This window comes from Azolla caroliniana, unplaced genomic scaffold (genome assembly GCF_043228905.1).
Source record: "Azolla caroliniana isolate FFs.n. ecotype wild unplaced genomic scaffold, voAzoCaro1.0.p SCAF_8, whole genome shotgun sequence".
NCBI lineage: Eukaryota > Viridiplantae > Streptophyta > Polypodiopsida > Salviniales > Salviniaceae > Azolla > Azolla caroliniana.
Genome location: NW_028230443.1, coordinates 20765114 through 20782444, shown reverse-complemented (window position 1 = coordinate 20782444; position 17331 = coordinate 20765114). Strand labels below are relative to the sequence as shown.

General features: G+C 37.8%; 2 protein-coding genes across 4 annotated transcripts; both read left to right on the top strand.

The window, feature by feature from the left end:
- The first annotated feature begins 2047 nt into the window (after window positions 1-2047).
- LOC147861311 (glutathione S-transferase U19-like) lies at window positions 2048-3101 on the top strand. The gene is made up of 2 exons (XM_087323554.1): window positions 2048-2415; window positions 2512-3101. The coding sequence occupies exons 1-2, from the start codon at window positions 2080-2082 to the stop codon at window positions 2863-2865; spliced, it is 690 nt and encodes a 229-aa protein (XP_087179680.1). The 5' UTR covers window positions 2048-2079; the 3' UTR covers window positions 2866-3101.
- An 8647-nt stretch (window positions 3102-11748) lies between these two features.
- Window positions 11749-16053, top strand: LOC147861310 (uncharacterized). Of its 3 annotated transcripts, none has more exons than XM_087323616.1 (4): window positions 11749-11919; window positions 13936-14205; window positions 14454-14975; window positions 15078-16053. In XM_087323616.1, the coding sequence occupies exons 1-4, from the start codon at window positions 11764-11766 to the stop codon at window positions 15708-15710; spliced, it is 1581 nt and encodes a 526-aa protein (XP_087179742.1). In that variant the 5' UTR covers window positions 11749-11763; the 3' UTR covers window positions 15711-16053. The 3 variants fall into 3 exon arrangements, with proteins under 3 accessions (XP_087179742.1, XP_087179741.1, XP_087179740.1); XM_087323615.1 differs by having other exon boundaries at window positions 14454-15098; window positions 15132-16053; XM_087323614.1 differs by having other exon boundaries at window positions 14454-16053.
- Window positions 16054-17331: the final 1278 nt, after the last annotated feature.

Genomic DNA, 17331 nt, shown 5'->3' with positions numbered 1-17331 from the left:
TTCGAGGCGAATTGGAAGAGGAGGTGTACATGGTTCAACCACCCGGATTCGAATCCAACATCCATCCGAAAGTTGTATGTCGACTCAAGAAGCCTCTCTACGGCCTCAAGCAAGCACCACGTGCTTGGCATTCGAAGATTACGCAATATCTTCATCAAATCGGCTTTCGAATGTCAAAATCCGACAACTCCCTCTATGTACGAAGCAAGTCTAAAAGCCCAATTGTCATCATTCCATACATGGATGATCTCGTTATTGGAGGTGAGCATTTAGTCAACATCAACAAGGTGAAGTCCCTCCTCTCCAACAAATTCGAGATGACGGACATGAAGGAGCTACACTACTTCCTAGGCATCGAGGTGATTCGGAATCCGGCCGGCATTATGATCTCTCAACGGCACTACATTCTCAACTTGTTATACAAGTTCGGGATGATGGAGTGCAAATCGATCGCTACGCCTCTCGATAGAAACCTCAAACTAGATGTCGACTCTGGCACGAACGAGTGCGATCCAACTCAATATCGACAACTGATCAGGAGTCTCATCTATCTCACGATCACACGACCCAACCTTAGCTATCCAGTCAGACTCCTTAGCCAATTCATGCAAACTCTGCGAGATATCCATTTCGATTGTGCTAAGCGAGTATTACAATATGTGAGCGGAACAATGGATTCCGGCATTCTCTACAAATTGGCCACACCAATACGACTTGAAGGATACACGGACGCGGATTGGGCTAGCTACAAAGCCGATAGACGATCGACCTCCGGATTCGTCTTCTCCCTTGGCAGCGGAGAGATTTCGTGGAGTAGCAAGAAGCAGCCTATCGTCGCTCTTTCGAGTACGGAGGCGGAATACATGGGCGCAGCCGTTGCTGCATGTGAAGCCATATGGCTTAAGAGGATTTTGAAGGATCTGGGCGTTCCCATCAAGGATTTGACTCCCCTTTACTACAACAACATGAGCAGTATTTATTTGGCTCGGAACCCGGTGATCCACACACGCACAAAGCATATCGAAGTGCACTATCCCTTCATTCGAGAGTGTGTTCAAGCCGGAGATGTCGACCTTCTACACATCAACACAAATCTTCAAACGGCCGACATCTTCACGAAAGCCCTAGGAGCCGACAAGCTTCGGCAATTCATGTCAGACCTTGGATTGATGATCCCTGACTTGCCAAGCTTGAGGGGGAGTACAAGCGAGAATTGAATACCGACTGAACCGGGTACGAGCCGAAATGGACAATAGAGATCGTCTGAACCGGATATCAGCCGAAACGGACATCGACCGAAAGGAGCCGACCTGAGTTGAGCTTGAGGGGGCATGTTGAGAATCAAGTTCAACATAGAGCAACGTGTGAACACACCTTTTGAGAATCTATGATTACTCAAAGGTCAAGAGTCACACCACCACTCTCTACACATTAAACTATGTGTCATAGATTCATATTCTATGACACATAACTAATGGTTCCACATTCCCCATGACTATAAGACTTCACATTCCTCAAGGCTCTAGTGAGAGAGTGAACGTTGTAGTGAGTAAATGAAGAGAGAGGGTGACTCTATATAAAGCACCGTCCTCCTACTCCATTTTAAGTTGGTCGTGACTCCTTGTAACGCTATTTTTTGTATCTCATATTCTACTTGTTAATATACATCTTCTTCTTCTTCTTCTTCTTGAGTACTTCATATTGTCTCTTATCTATCTTGTGTTTCTCCCCTCTCCTCTCTCCTCTCACACATACAGACATAACTCACATCTCTTCCGTTTCACAATAATCATATCCGAGTCTTTACAAGACAAATTGAAAATGTAAAAAAACATCTATTTGTTTCTTTCCTTTCATCATCTATCTTCTTTTCTTTTCCTTGGGAAGCAAACAATGAAATATGAATGCAAAAACTGTTTGAAAAACATCTATGAGTCACCTCTTCCAACCCTATAAATAGAGAATCTTTAAGTACTAGTCCTAGAATCCAGAAAAACAGAGTCCAGAATTAAAGTACTAGCACTAGAATTTAGAAACAGAGTAAATTCATTAGTACTAGAATTCTTAGAGAGAGAGAGAATGGCCGAGAACCATGGGGAAGCTCAGAAGGTCCGATTGCTGTGCTTCTGGGAGAGCCCTTTCTCTCAGCGGGTAGACATTGCTTTGGCCCTCAAAGGGATCCACTATGAGAAGCTCCCCGAGGACTTGCCACAGAAGAGCCCCCTCTTATTGGCTTCCAACCCTGTGTACAAGAAGATACCTGTGCTCCTCCATGGTGACAGAGCCATCTGCGAGTCTTCCATCATTGTCCAATACATCGATGAAGCTTTTGATGGCCATCAGAATCAGCTGCTTCCGGCCGATGCCTATGACCGGGCCACTGCCCGATTCTGGGCCGACTTCGTGGACAAGAAGGTTAAACAATCTTCTGGATCATGACAAAGAAGGTTAAAGAAGTATTTCTTGCTAGACAATTCTCACCATATCTGATGCTTCTTTCTTTCTTGACAGATATTCGATGGAATCATTCAGATCCTACTTTCGCAAGGCAATGCACGGAAATCAGCGGAGGAGAACCTAATGATTTGTTTGGAAACCTTCGACGAGGCATTGGGGAAGGTATCCGAAGAATCTGGTTTGCCATTCTTCGGAGGAGAGAGGATGGGGTTCGTAGATGTAATGTTTTCTCCATTCTTCTGTTGGTACCCTGTGATCGAAGCGGTGAGAGGGTTCAAGTTCTGCTTCGAAGAAAAGTATCCTCGCCTCCATGCTTGGCTTAAAGCTTTCGAGCAATCATCCGTCGTGTCCCTTCTACCCGATCCAGAAAAGATCACGGAGTTTGTGATCAATATGTATGGTCATTAGAAAAAGAGGGCTAGCATGCCATAGCTGCTAAAAAGTTTAGCTCAGAATTAGGGTTTCTGGCTTCAGCCCAAATTGAATAAAGCAGGATGTGACTTGCTTCAAGTCTTTGCCAAATCTGTGAGCCTTTGGTTTGCTTTGAACTCTTAATGGCCCAAAGGCTGCATGGATTTGGTTCAATGCCAAGTATGTATACTCCATTACTTTGTATCAAGAAAGTGTTTGGTTAAATTCTTAAAGGGTGTACTTCTATAACCATTGATTTGCAAATGTTGGTTTTTTACTCTTGGTAATTACATTGACTTCTCATACTATGTATTGCTGAAATTGTCAGGTCATCAAAGGTTGTGAAGCCATTTCTTTATGAACAAACCAGTAGTGTGCATGATATAAACTAAAATCGTAAGTTTACATGACAAATCCAATGCTGGATTAATGGATGGAAGGGAAGAGAACACAGAACAAGTGTTCATGAGTGACTGTGATTAACTTGAAATGAATTAATTCATTTCCTTGACATCATTTTCTTCTCTAGTGTCTGCCTTGGAAGCTGAGTAACAGGTTTGTTGGGGACACTAGAGAGGACAATGTCTTTTGCATTATTGAGATGTTTGAATAGTTCCAAGGTAGCTGCATTATACAATGACAAGCAACCTTAACAAAACCAAAGTTAGTCAATTTTTTCGTCTTCCATTCTCATCTCCATTCAAAAGATCCATCGGAGGTGTCTCTCAAGTTGGTGATCGAGAATTGAGAACTCATGCAGATAACTCTCTAGAAGCATTTTGTGGAATGTTTCAAATCTTAATGAGAAATAAAATCTAGAGGTTGACCATCTATTTCGTAGATCCCAAGTCTAGTCGAAGTCACACCACTGAATCAATTACATCCCTTAACCAACTTTGATGGACGATGTCATATTTGATCGTATAACCCTTTAGATGCTTGAGAGTAATATGTATCCTTGCTTGCTAATAACTCTTCTTCATATCAATCAAGCATGAAAATTGCTAGCACTTCCAAATGTTAGGTATGTTGGACAAATATAGGAGACTCCCGATCATAGTCGAGAATTTGTCTATTCTCTTCAATCATCCATTAGCCTTGAACAACTTTAGATAGACCTCCATCATTATAAATAGTCTTCCATCGATGTGAAAGTGAGTTTACAATCCTCCATCCCAAACACTTCGAGAGTTAACCATGCATTCCTCGAGCTTCAAATATCTCTTTATTGCCTTGATACACATCTAGCCTAAACAAAAGCGTGATAAACATATAGATTCATCATCTTGAATTCAAAACTCATCGTCGTTACTCTCCAATCCAAGTCTCCTTTAGAACTTTGATGAAAACAAGATTTTTCACATATGACACTTCCAGTTGGTTTGTCTTAGAGGGCCATAATTGCTTGACATCTCTTAAATCTATTTTCTTGCATATAGTATCCATCAATTCATTTGCATCACCCCTTCCAGGTGCTTGCTTCAACTGAAACAAAGCTAACTACCCAAACTCAAGACCTTGTTTTCTAAATTGGGTATCTCAAACCTATGGCTACCTTATGAATACATCCGCCTTGAGATAACCCTTTGGAAAAGCAAACTTGACATTCATTTAATATGTTGTTGTATTCTACCCTCTCAACACCATCAGAGACCACTTGGATCATTTCGAATCATGACGCCAAAGAAAACGAAACGTATTAATATAATTATCCAATGACGTATTGATCAACTTGTACTTAGGTTCTCTATACACATCTTGCTCTGATGACCATTCCCTTTGATGTGTGATTATTTGTAGTGGTGCATGTGTGTGTGAGTGTTTAACATTGTATAAATAATTTGAATGTATGTAATGGTGCAGGGGATGTGGGAACCATTAATGGAGGCCGTCAATATGGGGTGGAATATAGACAGAGACATTAGTATGAATTGTGGTAGAGGTAATTCTTAGGTTGGAATGGGCGGCTCAACCCTCGATTCAATATGAATCAAAGGTTGAACCCTCTATTTAGACTGAGTCAGAGACGACCTTTGGGGTTTCCTAGAGTCAACGGCTCCCCTTTTTGACAAACTATAAAACTATCCCCGATTTTGAAGCAGGATTTGAGGCTTCATATTTTCAAGAATTTTCAAAACTAGCCCTCCCTTGTTGGGGATTTGTGTTTTTGTCCTCCTTCATTTGCATTCTCGACCCTCGAGGCAAGACCTTCATACGATGTGGCGACTTTTTCAGTGTAATAATTTGGAAATTGTCTTTCATCAATTAAGCTCCAAAATCATGTAACTTTGCCCTTTGAGCTCGAATTTCTGAATGGAAAATTTTTACGTGATGCCTGTTCAATGGTGAATAATGTTAGATAGTAGATCAATGAAGTTAATTTAATATGAATACCAAAAAGGCAGAAATCCTCAAGGATTGAAATATACATTTACAAACGAGAAAAATATTGACTTTGTTATATGGAATGGATTGAAAGATGAGTAGTTAAAGAAGATAGAGATATCAAATTTAGTGGAGCTTCGAAAGGAGATCCTTGAGTTTCAGTTTAGGGGACTAGAGAGAAGGCTTCGTCGCCACACAATTTTTTGTTGGAGTACACACAACCACTTGTCCATGACTTGTAATGAAAAAAAGTGGGGAAATTTGGAACTTTTGAATTCAAATTCCACACAAACTTTTGTTGGAGCACTATATAAGCAAAGCATTGGAGAGTGTATACACTCTCAATTTTTGGGTATTTTGTAGGCTCTCATTGAGAGTGCATAATCTAGGTTTAAATACACCCACTTAATTTAAACTCACATTAAGAATTGAACCCATGACCATATGGTACATGGATCATTTCACCTAGGTTCTAGAACTTTATGGAGTAATCTTGAAAATTCATGAATAATCCAAAACTCTGGAACATTCTTGAAACTTTAAAATACTCTTGAAGGGCCCTGTAAATAGAGGCATATTGTACTATTCACAACCAATGTAGTTCAACACTAGTCTTAAGCCTCTAAGTTGTTCCGATCCTTGTACTCCTTTTCTTATAATATCCTTTTATCATACTCTCTCTTGTGATTCTCTCACATTCTCTCTCTCTCTCTCCTCTCACTCTCTCATGACATCTCTAGACTTGGCTTTAATTCCATAAAATTTCCTTCATGGATTATGTTTTTCCATAACATCCTAGGCCTACCAACAATCCGACCCTCTTTCTATCCCCTCTTTTTTACGACCCCACCCAACTGATCCCTATCATATATAACAGTAGCAATCTAATTGAACGGCTTCATCTCTATCTTATATAAGTAGCAATCTAATTGAAATTGCATCATGTAGAAATACAAATTGGATCAAACTACCTCCTCAAGTTATAGGGGGGTAATGAAATTGAACCTTTTGTTCTTTTGGACGGTTGAAAAACAATCACTCATTGAGTACATCTATTATTAGAGTTTGGCAATAAGGTTGTCCATCATTTTGATGCTTCCCACAACCAAGGGCTTAATTTGTCGCCCAAGACCTCTAAATTTAGGGATCTTTAGATTTAGAGAAGGCTTCTCTCATGGTGATGATGATGATCAGAAACAAAGAACGAAAAATGCAACTCTAAAAACATGCAAAGTGGCATCCCAACTATGGCGAGAAAAGAGTCATTTCTGTTTCTGTCTTTTTTCTTCTTTTTTTGATGATGATGATGGTCATGAATCCCTATTCTCATCCCTTCTATTGTCCTTATCTTAACCTTACCCCCATATCCCTTCTTCTTCTTCTTCTTCTTGTATTGGGTTCTCATAGAGATTCCTTCCTCTACATAGTCGTCATGTCTGCTTCTTCTCAATCCATACAAAACCATGGTAACCTCATTGAGCTGAACCAACGTCTAGATCAACCCCTCGACATTCAAGGTGAACAACTCACTAGACCTCCACAAGTAACCAAGGTAAGACAACTCCTCTACCACTTCTTAACACCTTGTTCAGATATATAACCATATGTTTAGATCCATTTTCTATGAGAAATAAAAAAGTCCTAATTCAATTTCTCTACTTTTTCTAATGGAGATAAGAAATTCTCAATTTTAATATTTCAACATCATGCTTTTTGTCTTCACTATCACTATTCATAGTTTGCTAAGACTTTGACAACTCTGGTTACTCTTCGGTTTACATTCCAAAGCCTTGGAGTTGTGTATGGAGAGTTGGGTACATCTCCTCTCTATGTTTATCATAGTATTTTCCTTGATGGATTTACATAGGGAGTGAACTAGATGAGCTTATGGGAGCACTCTCCCTCATCATACACACTTTGTTCTCAATGCCCCTCATAAAGTATGCTTTCATTGTCATGAGGGAAATGACAATAGTGTGAAGGTAAGATTCATCAAGCTATTTGGCTCTCTTTCTTTTTTCACGAATACATAATAAATTTTCATGTGATCTTTGTTTCTTAGGTGGAATGAACTTTTGTGCAATATGATTAAATTGTTTGGCAGAGAGAGAGGGAGCACTCTAGACGACGGACATTGCACGCAAACAGAAGTGGGAGAATTGACCCTCACAACAAGAGCGAAGGAACAGTGGACTCTCGTCGTGACTCGACACTAGAGTCTTCACGATCAAAACTAAATGTTCTAGCCTCTAGCTCTAGCGTTTAAACTTCAAAGTTGAAACTTACAAAGTTAGAGTGAAAATTTAGGGTTATTTCTTAAAGTTAATATGTATAAACCTTTAAACCGAACCACATAAATTGAAACCGATAAAGTTATAAATTGATAAACTGACAAACCGATAAACCATAAAATTGAAAACCAAGCCAAACCATATATTTATCGTTGAACTTATAAATCGTTTAGTCATACTTTTAACTGTTTTGGCCCATAGTTATTGTTTGGACTAATTTTAGCCTGTTTTGTGAAAGTAAGTTGACACCCATAAGGTTTACCGAATTTAGTGAATTGTAGCTTGTTGGAATGCTTGAGAAGTCTAATTTTAGTGGACAAAATTTCAAAGGTTCAATTATCTAATCCTAAGAGCTACTGTAGGTCTAATAGAGTGTAGTAGTAGGTTTTTGTTTTGAGGAAGGGTTCATCATACTTGTGTTGTAACTAGGAGTGAATATACTTCAATCACTCTGATTCACAATCCCAATCTCATGTCGAAATTTCGGTAATGCTTTCATCTTTAACAAAATTCCATCCATTTACAATGAGCTCTCCTCCTCCTTTTATAGGCATCTAGATCTCCTCAAGTGAACAAAAGTAGTATCTCTCTTTTTACCATGCACACCCTTTTTCACTTTTGCATCCACCATCACTTATCTTCCTCGAGAGCTTGGCATGAGCAAAATGCTGATTGCCATGTCCATCCACTCACAAACTTGACTTGTTGAGTATTTGGTACCCAAGACACCGGTTCTGGAGACCAAGGCACCAACAAGCGACATTGGGCTCAACAAACCATAGGAAAAGGGCGATAGAGCAAACCCAATTAGGAAGCATTCTAATCAATGGGCAACCTAGAGCAAAGGGAAACCATAAACCTTGTAAAAAGCTATAAAAGTCACCTTTTGATGATTTTTCTCCAATCTTGGGTTTTCTCCTTTCTAGTAGTGTATTTAACACTTTCCTCTATCCCCTACTCTTTTATTAGAACTAATAGTGATTAGGGTTGAGAGCTAGTTACGCCAAACCCTAGTCCCTTTACTCTTTTATGGTGCTAAACCTCTTTGATAATAAGAAGTGGTGTAATTATTCTTTTTGCCTCTTTTGTTTATTATCTATTTTTGTTGCAAGATCGAGTAAAGCAGGAGAGATAGATAGATATGGTAGATAAATAGATAGATAGATTATATTGTCATCTTCAGAGGTCAAATATGACCTATGAGACCAAAAACATTACATTTCACGTGTACATGTGAAAGTGAGTAGCAATCCTCGATGTTCAAGAACTTTACCAATGAATGTTGTAACCGAGACTGCACATTGTAGTTAACAATCGGCAACGGTTCGGTTCGGTTTGAGAGGGTCCAAACCAAACCGTTTAAAATTTTTAAAACCTGAACCGAACCGCAAAACTGTTAAACCAAACCGTTAAACCTTTTTCAAACCGTTAAACCATTAAACCATAAAAACCACGATTTCATGGTTTGGTTTCGGTTTTCAACAGAGGTCAATTTTTTAATTTTTAATTTTTAATTTTTTAAAATTTATAATATTTCATTTTTAAAAATTTTAAAATTTTTTAAGATGTTCCTAAAATGTGAAAACAAGGTCTAAAAATGAAAAGATTGTTTAAAAACAAATTTTAAAATTTTTTACAATTTTTTTAAAAATAAATAATAAATAATTGTTTAACCGTTTAAACCACGGTTTTTTACTAATGAAACCAAACCGAACCGTTAAAAAAAACCCAAACTTGAACCGAACCAAACCAAACCAAACCGTTGAAATCGTTAAGCCGTTAAACCGCAGTTTCGCGGTTCGGTTCGGTTCAGTTCAAAACGAACCGTTGCCGATTGTTAATTGTAGTTGTGAGAAATTCATGTAAGGATTGGGCTTGGTCAAAAATGTATGGAAAGCATGGTTGAATATTATCAAAGGCAGAGCATTGTATCAAAGTGTGATACTCAAGACTCTCGAACTTGTTTAAGGCAAAGTGTGCATAGTCGACCACTCTCATCACTTGTGCCCCAATGCCTCATCTCATATCGCAATGCATGTGAGCTAAGTCGCATGGAAGCAATGGTTTGAATGGCAGACAATGGGATGGGCTCTAACATGTATCAATGTGTATGGTTTCCCCATTCTGCGAAGAGAGAGAGAGAGAGAGAGAGAGAGAGAGAGAGAGAGAGAGAGAGAGAGAGAGAGTACTAATCACTAAGGTTAGCTAAGATACTAGCTCAAGAGTGTTTTACAACCATTCTTGCCTAGTTCACCACCAAGATTTGATATTGTAAACATATCAAAATATTTTTTGTTTCGCACCTTGCCCTTTTCCTGTATGGTTCATTTTGATGGTGAGGTACTACAGTGGATAATAGTGTCCTTAAAACATGTGCAATGAGTTGTTAGAAGAGTAGGTTTGATCGAGAACAATACTAGTGCGATGTATGTGTTAAAAATGCACTTTGATTTTGTTATTATTCATATTTTCAACCTACACAATGTTTAATAGTCCAAAATATCCTTTGCTTTCCCCTTTTTCCCTTATAAGGTACCCCACCTAAAACAAGGGCACATGAAATGTGCTTGTGCCAAGTATTTAGTGTGCCCTTTGACAATAATTAAGGCCACATGTGAAAGTGCACTTCCTTCTACAATTGGTTCCACCAATGGACACAAGTGCGCCAAATCAAGCGAGCTACACAACACATCTAAACATTTCTCCAACCTTGTTGTGCAAGCAAACAAAAAGATTATAAAGGGGTTGTCACACACACACACACACACACACACACATTATATTATATTATAGGGACATGGATGCAAATATGTGTACATTAAAGAAGGTAACTTTGAGAAGTCCTTCATTTTCCTCTCCAAAAACCACTAGAGTCAAAGACTCTTATGCAAGCTTTAAAACTCGTAATTTCTACAAACACGACTTAGGATTGCGATATACGCGAACCTATATATGCATCTTTTTGATAATACATACATATTCATTTACAGAATAAACTAGTACTAGTAAAAAATTTGGTTACCACTACAATGTAAGCTTGAAGGAAGAATTTCACGAATTTATCCACATTCAATATATCTACAAGATCACGATGTCAGAACTTTAGTTGCAACATGAATATTGCGTGCATTTGTACCTTTATGCATATACAAACAATCTTGATTCCTTACATACACATACATAGCAAGGATATATACATGTATACACATAGATATAAGTTTAACCATATACATACATATACGATCTACCTCAATGTGAGATGAAACCCTCCAAATAATTAGAAACAATAAATAGAAGGGCATAAATGTGACCATGTCATGACTTGAGACATAACAAACACAAAAGTCTATACATTTCTTTTGTGGGTGTTTACCTCATATTAGGGTTTCCTATCATCATCATCAACATATTCCTACCACAATAGGAAGAAGAGAGACATAAAAAACACAAAAGGATAACAAAATGACGCATATGGCCAATCAAAGGACGACTGCCAATAATAAATCAATAACAATTTCCAGGTCGAGCTCAAATTCAAACCTATGGCAAGGAGTTCAAGGTCCTGTCGTAAACGGACGCGGAGGTAGATGACTTTCCTCGATAGTTGATCAACATGGATACACACACATTCATAGAAAAATGTATGCACATAGATAGTTAACATCCATCTATATTACTAAAGACAATACCACTACATGTCTCGATTATTACATTGCTAAATTGTCCTAGTCATTACTATGTACACTTAAATCAGAACGAGTGGAGGCAATATTGGATATGTGGAGGGTTCAAAAGCAAGAACCTCATCTTCGAGAAACCAATGGAAGATTAGGCCACCATGTACTAGCAAAACCCTAAGAAGAAGAAAGAAGAGACATACACACACACACACACACACACACACACACACATAGCATACCATACAAACATAGATACTATACATTTATGCATACATATATACATACATACATACATACATACATACATACATACCATACAAACATAGATACTATACATACATACATACATAGCATACCATACAAACATAGATACTATACATACATACATACATAGCATACCATACAAACATAGATACTATACATACATACATACATAGCATACCATACAAACATAGATACTATACATACATACATACATACATACATACATACATACATACATACATTACATACATACGGTCTACGTATATGTACATGCGATGAGGTCTGAGAAGAACGCCATGGATCTGCTGAGCAACGACGACGATGGTGGCTTCTTCTCCTCCCCTGCAGAAGAAGGCCACGATGAAGGCGGCGTTCCCCGTCCTCTCTACAATACGAACAGTAACTCTCGTAATCGACATCGCTTCTCCACGGTATGTTTCCTCTGTTCCCTGTGCTCCATTTCGAAAGTTTTCCCATCAGAATTGGAGATCTGTTTGGAAAATCTGTTTCCTGCTTCATTTCGAAGGTTTTTCCCTTGGAAATGGAAGCCTTCTTGTAAAATTGATTGAAATGATCCCGTGAGCTTTCTCTGAGGTGTTCCTGAGCGATTTCCTATTACGTGTCAAATTTCCGAGGTATCCATTGAATCTGGTTTATCGGAAGTTCGTGTTTTAATGATATCCTGATCTTCCTATGAGAAACTTATGACTAAGTTTCTGTTTCCCGCTGAAACCTTTGAGGCTTCTGTTGAAATTGGAATCAAAATACTTTCCGATTGATCTTGTGATCTTCCTCTGAACTATTTACTGTCATTCTAAAGTCATAATTAGTCTCTATTTCCTGCTCTAGTTCGAGGTTTTCCATTGAAGCTGGAAAATGAGAATCTGTTCTAAATCTGGTCGAATGATCTCTTGATTTTACTCTGATGTATTTTCTCTGTGTGTAAAAGGTTTCAATTTTAACTAACAGCTTAGAAACAAACACAATCAAGAAGTCTGTCCAAGAAGAAGAAAGACCTGGCTTTATCAGTGATTTTGTTTGAAATTTCACTTGAATGATTTTTGATTTCGTTGAAATGAATTCCTGTCAAGCTAAACATCAAATTTAACCTAATTTTAAACAAATATGTCATTGAGAAGTCTGTCAAGGAAGAACAGGGAGAAGATATTATTTTTTGGAGGTTTTAGTTTGAGAACAATCTCTTGATCCTTCTCTGGGAATTTCGGAATCTTTGATCATTCAAAAAGTGCAAAATTTTGACATAAATTTGGACAGACATTCCATAAAAAGTTTCTCAGAGAAGAAGACCTGATTTTTCCAAATACTTGATTTGGAAATTCTGAATGAATGAGCGTTTGGTGTTCCTCTGGGGAATTCTTTTTCATTCAAAAACTTTAAATGTTCATTTTAATTTGGATAGAAATGTGATCAAGAAGTCTGTCAAAGACAAGGGCATTTGCGCATTCTTGCCCAGGAGTTTCTGTCATGGAAAGAGTCTTAAAATCAAGCTAGTTTTAAAGAGGAATGCATTTAGGCTCTTTCCATCAAGAAATCAAAGAAGAAGAGCAGATTTTTTTCCCAAAGGTTTTGTTTCTTTCAACTTTCTTCCAAGTTAGCATGAGTTTAACAATTCATCGAAGGAAGTTTTTTGCATGCTAAAGGCGTCCTATTGGTCTATCTCCATGGAAATACTTTCCATCAAAGAAGTCTGTCAAAGCTGAAAAACCTGATTATCTTGAAAGTTTTGTTTCTTTGGACTTCCATCCAAACTAGGAGCAGATTAGATCGGGCTTCCATTTTTAGAGATGCTCTGTTGTTTCATTATGAGTGAAAAACATTTTATTTCTATACCTGACATGCTATGCTGTTTCATTATGAGTGAAAAGCAACTCTCAGGTTGTAGGGAACTGATCAGATCGCAGAACCATGGAAATAGTCTATGTTTTAACAAGGTTGATGTAGATATCAGAGTATTAGTACAAGAAGCTTTGTTTGTGTGACATAAAGTTCCTCGTGCAGGGGATTATAGCCCTCTCATGCGAAGCAGGAATCTATACCATGGATATTAATTAGAAGACAGTTTACAAATTGATTCTCCTTGAGATAGTATGGTTGACCAATCCGCCCCTTTGTGTAAGCCAAAAAGACAAAACCTTTGATGGTATATACCATTACAAACAGAGACATATTTGTGCTTTCCCCTGTATCTGATTCTCTATGAATGCTTTGTTTCCTCTGTTTCTCAATGTAATGCTTTTTTATTCCTTTCTGGTTTATTGTTGTCAAGTTTGTACTAATTCACTGCAGTATTTGCATTAAGAACTTTCAATTCACCATATGTAACTGATTTAATGACATAAATCTTTCTTTTGATTTTCTTTATGATAGAAGTTCCACATATTCAACTGATTGATCCTCATTAAAATGTCAATTCTTTTCATTTTTAGGCTTATTTGAGAGAGCTTTCTCCTACACGAAGAGACTTGGAAAAACTAGATGTACAAGATTCTATCATTGTGTCATCTGTGGAGAAGGCCATGAAAAATTATGCGGATGGTGTGTTGCGTATTCTTGATGGTACTAGTAATCGATTATCACAGGTTGAACGAGCAACTCATGATCTGAGACAATCTGTTGCCTCCCTAAAGGATTCTGTGGATGATTACTATGATCAAACCAATCACAACTATGGAAAGCTAAATGAACATATTATGGAGGTAATGTTGCGGGAAATATACCCAAATACCCCAGAAGAAATTTTTGTACTGTAGAGGAGTGTCTGGTAATTTTTGTAAACTTGATGTTATTCCAGGAAAACAATTTCTATGATTAGCTGTGGAGGGCTAATCTAGTAATTTTGGGTTTTTTGGTGTTTCTCCATAATGTTTGTTATTGGCAGGTACCGTTGTTTTTATATGTTCATGACATTGTTTATAACTCTGATTATGTGCATGTTACTTCACAGGTTCAACGTTCTATACAAATACTTAGGGATAAACAAGATGCAATCGAAGTCCATGCACAGCTAGAAAAGCTACAAGCATCCAAAACCCTTACTGAGAGGGTAATGATCATGGATTCCAAACAAGAAGTAAAGAAAAATCAAGATCCAGAGATTTCTCAACAGCCTATACATCAGCAACAGCAAGAACCCATTCAATATGTGCAACATGAACAATCATTACAGATTGTACAACAGGTTCCGAACTCACAGTCATCTGATCAGGTGCAATATCAAGTCATACAACAGAATGTACAAAACAAGCCAATACAACTAACAACACAGCATAGTGTACCAATTCAGCAATCAGTAGAACAAATGCGCTTTCTAGCAATGCCACAACAGATGCAGATTCAGCAACAGCCGCAGCCGCAGGCACAGCAGCAGGTAGTATTGCAACATACACCATCAATACAACAACAGCAACAAGTACAGCACCAACAAGTACAACAACAGATGCAGATTCAGCAACAGCCGCAGCCGCATGTAGTATTGCAACATACACCATCAATACAACAACAGCAACAAGTACAACAACAATTGCAGCAACAAGTACAACAACAGATGCAGATTCAGCAACAGCCACAGCCACAGCCACAGCCGCAGGTAGTGTTGCAACATACACCATCAATACAACAGCAGCAACAAGTACAACAACAATTGCAGCAACAAGTACAACAAATGCAACCACCACCACCATTAGATCAAGGAAGGTTTCAACCTACAATCCAACAGATGCAGAATCAACTGCAAATGCCTCAACAATCAACAGTGATGCAACCGCCTTATCCACAGCCAAATGAAAGTATGCATTCGTATTCAACTGAACCTTCATATGCTCATAATGCTCATCAACGCCCATTTCCAGTGACTAATCAGTCACTGCCAACAAGTTATGCTTATCAACAGCAGCAACTTCCAGTGCCAAATCAGCCATCGTCCCAAGTGTTATCCAATACTAGTAGTGGGCAGATGGTTTGGCAGGGGCAACAACAAAATTTTCCAGTACAAACAAACCCCCCTCCACGCTTACAAATGGCACAACCTATACATAATGAGCATCATCTATCAAGTGAAATAAATGGCATTATTGAGAAGGTTTGCACCATGGGCTTTTCGAGGGAACAAGTGCAATCCGTTATAAGGCGACTATTGGAGAAAGGTCAGTCTGTTGACATGAATCTAGTACTTGATATACTGATGAATAGAACCCGAAAGTAGACCGCCATTTTTAAAGGCTCTCCGTTGATCTTTATGGTTGGCTCGTGTAGTATATAAGAAGTCTACGATAACGAATGAACAAATAGAGACTTGTTCGAGCACACAACAGAGTTGTGTAAATCTGTTTCAACTTCTGGATAAGTATATATCATTTGCATGTGATATACAGACGCATTGACTCATTACATTGTCAATATACCAGGTAAATGTGTTTTGGATTGAGCTTGAAGTGGTACATCATTCATTTGCATATGGAAATATACTATATGTAAATGTGGTTCCAATTCAGTTTTAATTATTGATAGCTTATAATACCTGATTTGGGTTGTCATATTTTCAACAATGGTGTATGGATTCATCGAATGGATTTCTCAAAAACATATTCCGTAGTTTAATCGTGATTTCCATGTTAAAAAGATGCTGACTCATAAAATTTGTTTGAAATTTAATAATTTATATGCTGAGGCTCACTAAAAGTGTACTAATTTATGTAATGATGCGACTGGGTCAGCTCATACAATCCTGACCCATACAATCTATGGTTAATCAAGATGGCTTGAGAATCCTTAGGTTGAGATCCAAACCACCATAGCGTTTGAATATATTGCATGGATATACAAAATGACTAGAGAAATGCCATGGTGACATTCCAAAACTTGAGTGTTTTTGGCATAAAAAAGGATAACTACAAACTTCCCTTAGTCATACAAATCCATGTGATTCAAATTTAGGTGCATCTATTAGCTCTGTGAATATATTGAACCAAATTTTTTATTAGTTTGCAAGTGGAACAGTTATATAAATTCAAACAGTCGGTTTGATTTTACTGAAATAGAAGTTATCTTCGTCTTGAAGGTTGGATCATGTTTGCATACCACCTCACAATTATAAGTTAAAATGTGTCATGAATATTATATTAACTTGTGCTTGTGAATCCACATGTTTGTGTCATGATATTATTTGTGGTTTGAAGGTTGGATCATGTTTTCGCAGCAATGAAAGATTATAAGTTTAAATGTGAAGTCATGAATATGATATTATTTGTGCTTCAGAATCCACATGCATCATGAGATGGCCTTTAGAGTGAATCCAAGTCACCCTCACTCAAGTGGCTAGTCATGTTAAACTTTTCATGACTTGCAACACATCATGAAACGTTATGCTTTCAAGTCCTACATTCCACAAGATCTAGGGAATTAGCAAGATTCAAACCCATCCCTGTGAGATGCCCTGAATATAGAGAGGAAAAAATGGGGCATTTATCTGAGTACAAAGAAAGTGGGACAACATTTTAATTGTTGGGAAAATTATCAGGATTTTAAATGTTTCTTTGTAATCATCTTCAATAGGATTGCACAACTTTTATAGGTTCTAGGTATTTGAATATACAAGAAGGAAACATACCGACCTAATACTATATGCTTTTTACTATATAGAGTCAAGCAATGCATGATTAAATGCATCAATGTAAAGGATCATGATATCATGGTACCCTTCAAGTCAATACAGAGATGTTGATAGAAGAAGATTTCTGGAAGTTTGACATAATGTTATATGCTTTTTACTATAGAGTCAAGCAACGCATTTATGATTAAATTTATCAATGTAAAGGGCCATGATA

What these genes read in the sequence shown, in the direction of transcription:
- LOC147861310 (XM_087323614.1), top strand. Translation starts at nt 11,764, where the DNA reads ATGAGGTCTGAGAAGAACGCCATGGATCTGCTGAGCAACGACGACGAT. An exon ending in ATCGACATCGCTTCTCCACG is followed by an intron (nt 11,920 to 13,935) that starts GTATGTTTCCTC and finishes TTTCATTTTTAG; the next exon opens with GCTTATTTGAGAGAGCTTTC. An exon ending in TAAATGAACATATTATGGAG is followed by an intron (nt 14,206 to 14,453) that starts GTAATGTTGCGG and finishes GTTACTTCACAG; the next exon opens with GTTCAACGTTCTATACAAAT.
- LOC147861311 (XM_087323554.1), top strand. Translation starts at nt 2,080, where the DNA reads ATGGCCGAGAACCATGGGGAAGCTCAGAAGGTCCGATTGCTGTGCTTC. An exon ending in CCGACTTCGTGGACAAGAAG is followed by an intron (nt 2,416 to 2,511) that starts GTTAAACAATCT and finishes CTTTCTTGACAG; the next exon opens with ATATTCGATGGAATCATTCA.